The sequence below is a fragment of the Gadus chalcogrammus genome, chromosome 17 (genome assembly GCF_026213295.1).
Source record: "Gadus chalcogrammus isolate NIFS_2021 chromosome 17, NIFS_Gcha_1.0, whole genome shotgun sequence".
Lineage (NCBI taxonomy): Eukaryota > Metazoa > Chordata > Actinopteri > Gadiformes > Gadidae > Gadus > Gadus chalcogrammus.
The window spans coordinates 9,269,970-9,280,755 of record NC_079428.1 but is presented as its reverse complement, the minus strand read 5'-3'; the positions used below and the strand labels follow the sequence as shown (position 1 = coordinate 9,280,755).

The 10,786-nt window shown below is 38.4% G+C and overlaps 1 protein-coding gene across 2 annotated transcripts; it reads left to right on the top strand.

The window, feature by feature from the left end:
- Positions 1-259: 259 nt before the first annotated feature.
- LOC130370289 (interferon-induced very large GTPase 1-like) lies at positions 260-8,571 on the top strand. Of its 2 annotated transcripts, none has more exons than XM_056576009.1 (5): positions 260-374; positions 788-848; positions 1,483-1,579; positions 2,488-2,748; positions 3,034-3,188. In XM_056576009.1, exons 2-5 carry the CDS (start codon positions 807-809, stop codon positions 3,087-3,089), a joined length of 456 nt encoding a protein of 151 aa, XP_056431984.1. In that variant the 5' UTR covers positions 260-374; positions 788-806; the 3' UTR covers positions 3,090-3,188. The 2 variants fall into 2 exon arrangements, with proteins under 2 accessions (XP_056431984.1, XP_056431983.1); XM_056576008.1 differs by having other exon boundaries at positions 279-374; positions 3,051-8,571.
- The last annotated feature ends 2,215 nt before the right edge of the window (positions 8,572-10,786 follow it).

Genomic DNA, 10,786 nt, shown 5'->3' with positions numbered 1-10,786 from the left:
TCATCGTGACGAAAGGTGCATGTGTACCAAGTTTCTTTCATATAACATTTTCATGGTGGCATTTAAAAAATAAAAAATAAATAAATAATAGGTTTGGGCAGTCTACCGCTGACAGTTTGGAACTGGTCGACTGCGTGTTCAGTATGTTAGGTCATGTGCTTGGGTCATTGCCAGCCAATCACAGCGTGATTCTTGGTATCATGGGCGGATCTGTTGATAATGAGCGGGCGGGATCCATAATCATGCAGCGATGACTTGTATAAAAATAACCTGGCCTCAAACTTAATTCACTTCTCAGAAACTCTTGACACACTGCTGCTCAGTAGGAGTCGACGAACATTTTGATGTCCAACAGCGTCTGATCCTTCAATCACGTGAGTTTGGTCAGAAGTATTTTCTTTTGGGAAAATACAGCCGCGTGTACTATAAAGGACAAACTTAATATAGAACACATTGAAAGCTGGCCAATGCTTTTTACCAGCTATGCATTAGTTCAACTTGATATGTAAATTAAGAAATGCTTTCATAGTGGTCTTTTTTTAAATTGAATCAAGAAACCTGAAAGTCGTATAGCAAAGCTTTAGTGTGAAGGATTCAAGTATGAAGACAGCTTAAGTTTGACAATAAAACCACCCTCTGCATTTTTCTTAAAAAGTTCCTCACCTTCTTTGGTGAATACTTATTTGACAACCAGTAAACCAGGCAAATAGGCAATACTTATGTGGGACTCATTCTGTGTGTGAGTATGCCTGTGATTTTGTATTTTGTCATATTTTGATCAATTTAGTTTCCTTTTCGGTCGGAAAATGGCTGAAGAATCAGCTGGAATAGACAGCATGAAGGAGGAGGTATAGTAACCAACCAATTAATTGCCGATGGTCTATTTAGTAAATTGCCTTAATATATATATATATATATATACTTTAACATTGAGATTATAAATATTATATACTGCACAGCTATATATATATATATATATTAGAGCTGTCAGTTAAACGCGTTATTAACGGCGTTAACGCAAACCAATTTTAACGGCGTTAAAATTGTTATTGCGCGATTAACGCAATTATTTTATTTTAAAAAAAAAACTTTTTTTTCTTTGGCTCAAAACAAAGAAGCAGTAGCCTGACTGCTATGTTCAAATGACATTTGTTCAAAGCAGTCGTTTAATTGCACTATAGAATCTTTTTTTATATCGTCCTGTTTTGATCAGTATATGTCAATGTTGTTATCAATAAAAAATCATTTGCACAAGGCAAGCTTCACCATGTTGATAAGAGAATTAAAATGAGAAGAATTATGGGACAAAGAAATCAAGGGATATTTAGCATAGAAAAATAATTTGCGATTAATCGTGAGTTAACTATGACGTTAATGCGATTAATCACATTTTCAACCAACTCCATTTGTGCAGTGTGTTGAATAACTCTGTTACTCTACCTGTTACATGTAATATTATACCTGTTTTGTAACGGAGAGCAGACTGATCTGAAGCCAGGGCTCAAGTATGACTTCCAAATTAAAACACAGCTGAAAAGCGGAGGACTCAGCCATCCTGCCTTGGCATCTGCCCACACAGGTGAGTTATGCTTATTAGCTACTAAAGCCTTTTCATACAAGTTTCATACTACTCTTTTTGCTTATTGTTATCAGACTCTCCACTCTACTTTAATCCACTTTTATATTCCTATTTACTGGCAATATAATATAGCTACACACACTAGTGCTATTACTGGGGTACTTAATAAACAAAATTCATAATAGTTATAGTACGTAAGTTTGAGGTGGAACCGTATCTTCTCCGAACTATGTGCGTTCAAGCTACCAAGTCAGAAAAACATGTATGCATGGACACTTAACGACAAGAATACAAATGTTTATTGTAATTTTGGATTATAAATGTAAATGATCTAGTTCTGAAAGTACATTTTGTAGACTTTCAGTGAACCGTCTATACATTGCTGTTATCGTAAGGGAACCCAGAACAAGTGCTAATAGTAGTTACAATGGTAGATGTTATATCGGTATAAACTCGGTAAAGGCCCATAATCAATTTCAGGAATCGGAATCAGTATCGGAATGAACAAAAATGGTATCAGAACGTCTCTAATTCTATTCCTATCCGTAAGCAATTTAAGATAGCTACACACACTAGCACAATTACTAGGGGCCTTGATAAACAACATTCATAATAGTACATAAACAGAAATAAAGAAAAAAAAAATACTTTTGTATCACTAAAGGTTCATCATGCTGGCACTAACATCGTTACTATTGGGTGGGCTCCAACCGAACAGCAAATCATCTTGACTACTCTTGCAAAATCAAGTCACAGACTATCCTTATCACAGATTTCTGCAAAGTAGACATCTTGGACTAGGAATGCTTCATAGCATGAGATCAATCCCCCTCTTGAAATTAAACATTGATACAACCAGAAGGTAGCATGCTACATGAATATGCTTGTTTGTTTTTCATCTTTTACAGAGGCCATTCCTCCAGGAAATGTCCATGTTTCCCATATCACTAGTAGTACGGTGTCTCTTACATGGGAAACACCTGCTGGTGAGGTGGGGGGTTACGTTGTGACCTGTTCCTGTGATTCAGAAGCACACCGAGAGCAGACAACAGATTCAAACAGTGTGACATTCCACGATCTGAAGCCAGGGCTCACGTATGACTTCCAAATTAAAACACAGCTGAAAAGCGGAAGACTCAGCCAGCCTGCATTGACATCTGCTCACACAGGTGAGTTATTCTTATAACCTACCAAAACCTTTTCATACAAGTTTCATACTGCTCTTTTTGCTTATTGTAGACAGACTCGCCCATCTATTTTAATCTACTCTTATATTCCTATTTACAAACAACATGGTTTGAACAAAATTAAACCATAAAAAATTGCCTGAAATGACGAACAGGATATTGATGACATTATGCCCTCACTAAGTCCACCAAAATAACAAGCAAATGTTTAAAGATGTTCAATTACTTTTAGAAATGTGAAACGAACCCACAATAATGGTTGATCAGAACTATCATATCCACAGAAACGAAACTGGAGGATTTTCTCAAAAATCTTGGCTTAAAAGAGAACTACAAGGAGAAGCTCTCACTAAGCAGTGTGCTACAGATTGACAAGAAGGCCGTCACAGAAGAAGCGGCTAAATGTCTTTCAGACCTCCCTTGGTGCTTTCTCAAGAGGTTAATGATGGTCAATGGGACTGCTAGAAATGTGAAATGTTCTGCAGGCAGTGAGTTAGAGCAAGATCTTCCTCGTGGCAATGTCGGTTTAGATCTTTTCACCATGTTTGGCCCTAAAAAGTCAGGTGAATTGCTTAACCCATTAGACATAATCACTGCTCTCTTTCTGTGCTCAAATGGCCTCCTTCAGCAAGAAATGGCAGTCAAAATGTCCATGTGTCAGTTTGGGTTGCCTCTACTGCTTCCTGATTGTGGCACACAGAAGCAAACACTCATGCTTTGGGCTTTGAGAGGCATTGTTAAAAAGTACAGACCTCAGGCACTCTCTGACGCCAAAAGCTGTATTGAAAAATCAATTGTGGTCCCCAAACTTCCGATGGTGTCCTTTGTGAGACTGGGTAAAAGTTTGTTATCGAAGTCAGAGATTCTGAATACACTCCTAAGCAATCCCCAACAGTACCAAAACACCTTTGTTCACCATAACATGCCATGTGGTAATGTTCCAAGGGAAATTGCAGATGGACTTGTCGAAACTAGTTGGTATCTTCCCTGTGGTGGCCAAAACATAGATATCTTCAATGAACCAGTAGCTGTAGCTAATCTCAGAGGAGATATTGCTCTCTGTGAATTGCAATATTCCTTTTTATGCAAAACGTCTGCGGCAGTTTTTGTGTTTCTTGACAATTTTGACAACCAATACGAACTACTCAAAAAACAACACGAAACAGAGATTTTCTTGATAGTCAATGTGGATAACAATAATTTCAACCACGAAAGGTGCATAAAGGTACTGGAAGAAATAAGTTTTCCACAGACCAACATCATTTGTAAGAGAAAGGAAGTCAACAATGCCGACTTTGCAAAAACTATACAAGACATAGTAACAAATGTTGTTAAAAAGACAGAGAAAAAAAAGAGCATAGAGGAAATGGCTGACATTGCTATTGAGCTTGGAATAATGGTTGATGAGCATGCCTCAGACTGTCAGAACGCTGAGAAAAATGCAGAAGCTATCACCTCAAAAATAACAGACACTGTACAGTACAAAGAAAAAGAACTTCCTCTGCAGGGCTCAATATGGAAAGAATTTACCCAATTAGAGAAGGAGGAATGTCGGCTTCGAAAAGCTGGGGATAAAGACATAGAAAAATACAAATGTGGCCTACACCAGCAGAAAACAGATCTCCGGGAACAGCAGAGGGATTTGGCCATTTCAAATGATATGATCAGCTTCATAGATGCACTCTCATGTCCAGCTGTTGAACAGGCTTATTTTTTAAAATGGATGCAAATTAAAATTGACAACTTGTCCCGAGAACATTTGTCACATCTCAGGGCGGAGTATAAACTCAAAAGTAAGAATTCAAGCAAAGAAGAACTTAAAGTCATTGATCAACAACTATCTAAAAGCTCTTTAGGCATTGAAAACTACTTTCGAGAAATGGGTCAAATATATGAATCTACAGTCTCCCTTCCTGAATCAGATTTCTTTCGTCAACAATTCATGCGTTTGCCCGAGTTGTGTGCCCAATTACTCATTGATGGATTTCCACTGGAGCTTGTGGATGGAGAAGCATCAGGCATTCCTTTGGCATGGGTGAAGGACGTCTTTTCTGAGCTGAGAAAAATGGTAGTTCCAGAGAGTAAGATAAGAGTTGTCACAGTTCTTGGGATTCAGAGCACAGGAAAGTCCACTCTTCTCAACACTATGTTTGGAGTGCAGTTTGCGGTCAGCAGTGGCCGATGCACTAGAGGGGCTTTCATGTTGCTCATCAGAGTGAACAAAGAGTACTCAAAAGAAATTAACTGTGATTTTTTGATCATCCTTGACACCGAAGGACTGAAATCGCTAGAGCTAGCACAATTAGAAGATAGCTATGAGCACGACAATGAGCTTGCAACTATTGTTGTGGGGTTAAGTGACATCACAATAATAAACATTGCAATGGAGAACATGACAGACATGAAAGACATCCTACAGATTGTAGTACATGCCTTTCTCAGGATGAAAGAAGTCGGCAAAAAACCAAAATGTCTGTTTGTTCATCAGAACGTATCAGATGTGTCAGCCCATGACAATAACTTAAGGGACAGAACCGTGCTGTTACAACAGTTGAACGAGATGACACAGGCAGCTGCCAAAGTTGAGAAAAAAGAGGAAAACAAAAGCTTCAAGGAAGTAATGGAATATGATCCTGACACTGGCAACGGGTACATTCCTGGACTATGGCATGGAAACCCACCAATGGCACCAGTAAATTCAGGTTACAGTGAAGCAGTTTATGAACTGAAAACAAACATTATCCAAATGTTGAAAGATTGCAAGTCATCTGCTTACGACTTTGATCAATTTATTAATTGGACAGCAAGTCTATGGAAAGCCATAAAACATGAAAATTTCATATTCAGCTTTAGAAATAGCCTGGTGGCTGATGCTTACATGAAAATATGCACAGAATTCAACAAGTGGGAATGGGAATTCAAAAGGCACATGTACTCATTGGAAATAAGTGCAAAAACACAGATTTCAAATTTTGGAACAAGTGCTGGCATATCTGAGGCATCCAACATCAGAGAACTTGTCACGGAATTGAATACTGAAGCCTTTTTAGAGCTAATTAAATGGGAAGAAAAACTTATTGACAACCTAGAACTATATTTCAAAACTGATGGTCAGGTCCACCTAGTCGAGAGATACAGAGAAGACTTCATACAAAGTGCAAAAATCCTAAGAAACGAATCGGAAAGGTCGTTTAAGTCGGAAGTACATATAGCGGCTGAAAATAAAGAGGCAATGGCAAAAGTTGAGGAAGTAAAGAAAAGCACCACAAAACGTTTGGAGGGAGAAGTGCTTAGACTGCTAGAGGAAGGCCATAAAAATCAAAGCCAATCGGATGAAGAGCTGAGAAATGATTTTGACCAGATGTGGGAGAAAGCTACAGAACCTCTCCGTGACAAAGTAATGCCCATAACCAATATCTATAGTAGGGTTCATGCTCAACTGAGAAAGAATGTAGACCCAATGGGTAGCCATGCAAATCAGATAGTTAACGTAACACTTAAAGATCATGGACATGGGGATTTCGAAGCAAATTATGGCAGGTGGTCAAAGTGGGTTAAATTGACAGAATTAAAATGGAGATATAAAGCAGAGTTACAAGAAAAGGCTGACGAAATTATAGCAAGTTGCAAAAGACTTGTATCTGTTCAAAGGCAGGAGAAAACAGATTACCATGACAATTACATTCAGGAGATTTTGAATCACATTGATGTGAAACTCGATGGAGAAAAAGACACACAATATGTAGTGAGTTTAAAATTACACGTTTGTTGTTATGCAGCTAGAATCTTTGAAGAAATGCACCAGGATTTCATAACAGAAAATGACCCAATCAAGTGTGTCAATCGAGACAAAGATAGGTTTTTTGATGATTTTAAAGACCTGTATCACGCAGTGGAGCAGGATGAAAAGAAAGCTGTGGAATTTGCTAATCGTTGCCTCCAGCCTGCAGTAGAGACCTACATTAGAGTTTCCTCGGTTCCAGATGTTGTTGATGAAATGGTGTCAGGCAATGATTCAGTGAATTTCAGCACGCGCATGTTTTTCCAATATTCTGTCTTAAAAGACTTGCTTTCAAAAGAAAGCTATGACGACTTCAAAGAGTACACCAGTTCATATGCGAAATTCACAAGGGAATGGATTCAGGAGCAAATTGAGAAACACTTTTCAGATGGAACCAAACTTTTAGAGTTAGAGGATAAATATCTAAAACAATGTATCAGATGTATTGAAAATGCTATTCAAAAGGCCCAAGTGAACAAAGTAGCGACCCAAAAAGAGTTTGTTCAAGATATTTGCAAGGAACTTGGTGATAAATTGGTAATCTCCCAGGATGCTCTCAGCGCTTGCATGGTGCTTTTGAAAGAAGCCACAGCAGAAAAGTTTGCAGACTTTCTTAAAAAATCTGTGAAGGAAATGGAACAAGCTCTGCAGAAAAAACAAAAACAAACTAAATTCAAAGCGAAACTAGACGGACTCGGGTCAAAGCCACTAGATAAGCTTACAGCTAAGTTAGTTGGATGTGGTAAACAGTGCCCATTCTGCAAGGCACCATGTGAGGCAGGGGCAGAGTCTCACAAGGCTCATCGTGTTGAAATACATAGGCCACAGGGGTTTGGAAGATACAGACATGACGACTCAACTAAACTCGTATCTTCTATTTGCACATCCGATGTCTTTAGTGACAAAAGATTCAAGAATGTGGATACTAAGGAGGAGTGGCATCCTTACAAGGAATATAAAACATTTTACAAGGATTGGGAAATTCCTGCAGATGGTAGCTATACAGCATCTGATTACTGGAAATATGTGATGGTCAAGTTCAACAAGGATTTTGCTGAATCTTATAATGCCAAGCCTGCAGATATTCCCACTGAATGGAGAAAAATTAGCAAGGAAGATGCTGAGAAAAGCCTTAAAGCGGCATTTAATGTCAAGTAGGATTTGTGAAGATGAGAGTCAGAGTTGCTTCTCTGACCACGAGGAAGAGCAACCTCTTTTAGAATAATATATATTCGATCTAATGGGAGTATTGGGAAAATCACCACATTTTTATCATGCGTTATGTTATAGTTCACAAGTTATCCTACTACATTTGTGAGGCAGGAAAGGCTGAACTGACGAGATATAAGTAGTGATATAAGGATGTGTGTCTTTACTTTTAGTTGATTACAAACCAAGCTCTGAACTTAACGTGCCTCTTTAATTTTGCAGTGGTTGTTAATGTTCCATTTGAACTTTTAAAAGTTTGAGAATGATGCTTTATATTTTTCTTTGATGTTTTGAGATTTGACATCAAAGTAGTAAACAAAGCATGAAGGCTATCCTGCTCATGCATTTTATTTGTTTAATAGTTTTGAGTCACTTTTGTCTGGAAAAATCGGCATTGTACAATACTTAAGACATATGTTTTGAGTCAATATTTTCGCCTAGGTTTAAATGGTGTATTTTATTTTGTTTTATTCCTCTTTCATTCAATGTTCACACCTTTTTTGATTTCTTTATTAAATTTGTTATAGTTTTTTCGGTGGATAATCTTCAAGGCATTTTAACAATTCAGAAATGAGAATATATCACTTGCATTGCTACGGTGTTTTCATAAAGTTTCATTTATATATTGTTATTGCATCAGAAATATTTGTTCATTTGATTGAGTCAGTTGAGAAATATCTGTCAAAATGAATTTTGTGTGTGATTTATGGTAAGTTTGACACAAAATAAAGGACAAAAGTGTCTATGAATGTCTTTATTGTATTTTCAACCCGGTATCACATGAATTTGTTCTCATGCGCACAAACGTTAATCTATTGAATTGTGTCCAAGAGTACGATTGTCCTACTTTTTATGTGCTAACAGAACGAAATGTAAACCAATGCATTCTAAATGAGAGCATTTCTCAGATGTTTTCGTGCTACACAGAACGAAATTTAAACCAATGCACTTTGAATGGGAGCGTTTTTCAGACGAGAGAGAGAGATGGTGTGGGGTCCGCTGGTTAAAAAATAGACAGATATTCCAAGGTTTCCTTCTAAAGGCACCTTGGATGTTTTTATTTTCTGCAGTTAAGACTTCGTCTATAACCTATTTTTTAAAGCAAAACACCAAGCTCATTGATTTAACGAGGCAGGGTTATTTGAAACAATTAATTAAATATGTGTGAGAGGTCATTCCTCCTCCTGAGTTTGCTGCCTATTTATGTCTAATGTACACCCCTACTGTCCACAAGCACCCCCCCCCCTCCCCATATGGATTTGGAGAATTGTTGCCACGTCCAAGTGGTGGTGGTATCATATATATGAAAGAGGGCATTCAATTATACTACAATGATCAATTAGGAGGCCAAAGCCCTAAAGGAAGTAATGCAATAGGTGACTGAGTCGAGAACATTTACAAGTAAGCTATAGACCTGGGGTCTCTTGTATATCAAAGGTGGTCTCAATGGACGCATATGCATCAACCTGTGGCTCCAGCCCTACAGAAAATGACTCAGCAAGTGCTCCCTCTCGTTGCACCTCACCCAGCGGCTCGCTTGCAAGATTTTGGCCTGAAGTTCTTCCCAGACCTACATCCTAGCCATTCCACATGCATATCTGAGAATCAGGCCTCTCTTTAATAATGACAAAAAGTTATGAGAGAAATGCACAATAGCTTTTTGTTATCTTATAAGCGGCGTGGTGCCGGCTCCTTTTGACCTTTTAACCCCAGACTTCAAAAACTTGGCCACAGGCCAGCTGTGTCTACACACTTTAAAGGAGACATATTATGCTATTTTCACAACAAGTAAACATAGCATTTGAGTTTCAAAAATCTTGTTTTTGAAGCTGTTTGCTTGAAATAACTTTTAGGAAAAAAAATCTCGCCTACCGCTATTCCCTCTGGTTCAGTCCCTTTCAGAATGCGCTTTTTCAGGGGTCTGTAGCTTCAATGCAAATGAGCTACCGCCCATTGCATTTGGACACGGCCTTCTAACAAACTGTTACCATGGTTACAGAGAGAGTGTACCGTAGCTTGTGAAAGTAGCGGACATGGCAGCTTCAGTGGTTCAACCATATATGTTACCCTAACCTGAATATTTTTCTTCTATTTCACTTTATTATGTCAACCACATGTGTTTGTGTTGTAAACTTGTGATGGGCTACTGGACATTCACCTCAGGCTAGGAAAATGTGTCCATCTAGAGCACGCACCAATCTTAGATGTGGGAGCTATTATTGGTTGCAAATACTGGTATGCCAGGTTTATTTATTTAGCATTATACATGCATGATTTATTTGTATTTGTTTGTATAAGTGCACATGTGGAAATTGTGCCACAATGCAGTCAGAGCCTGAGAACTTATGCTGTCAGGAAGTGCCTCAGGTAACATTAGCAGCTACCTGACCCTTACCTACACTTATGTTTGCAGTGCATGATTTCTGATAACATGCCACTGCAGATACTCACCTTATGTTATCCATAATAGGTTACAAGACGGCTGGAACAGCTGAATGAAAGGCCTCCCTGTGATAGACCATCCAGGTGTAGGTTGTCCATGTTTCTCTAAATGTGTTCTCGCTGCAGAACGCATGCAACATTTACAGGGCTGACTACGGTCCTTTGCGACTACGGGGGATAGAGCAGTGAGTTTTATCTATGTAACCTACTTGACTGTTCATATACAATAAACTAAATAAATTCAGCCAATGACACAATTTCACATCACGTTTTAACATTTAGCCAATTTTTTCATAAGCAGATACTGCATATTACGCATTAATTCACATAAAACATTGTACAGATTCAATAAACAATTATTGAACGCAGTCATGAATATTTGTGCATCTAAATGTAGCGGACGGGACCTACGTCCGCTTGGTAGGGGTAAATCACTGTTCCCTGAATGGCTGGAGGTTAGAGGATCTAGGTCCCTAACCCCCCGACCTATTAGTCTCGTGTCTGCTCTACCTGCTAAGTTGAAGTACAATAGCTTAGGCTTTAGGATTTTAACCTGTCACGGTGAAGACCTAAAGGACGGAATATCAG

Coding starts and splice junctions, on each gene's coding strand:
- LOC130370289 (XM_056576008.1), top strand. CDS start 807: ATGGCTGAAGAATCAGCTGGAATAGACAGCATGAAGGAGGAG. Junction 849..1,482: donor TAGACAGCATGAAGGAGGAG/GTATAGTAACCA, acceptor AACGGAGAGCAG/ACTGATCTGAAGCCAGGGCT. Junction 1,580..2,487: donor CTTGGCATCTGCCCACACAG/GTGAGTTATGCT, acceptor CATCTTTTACAG/AGGCCATTCCTCCAGGAAAT.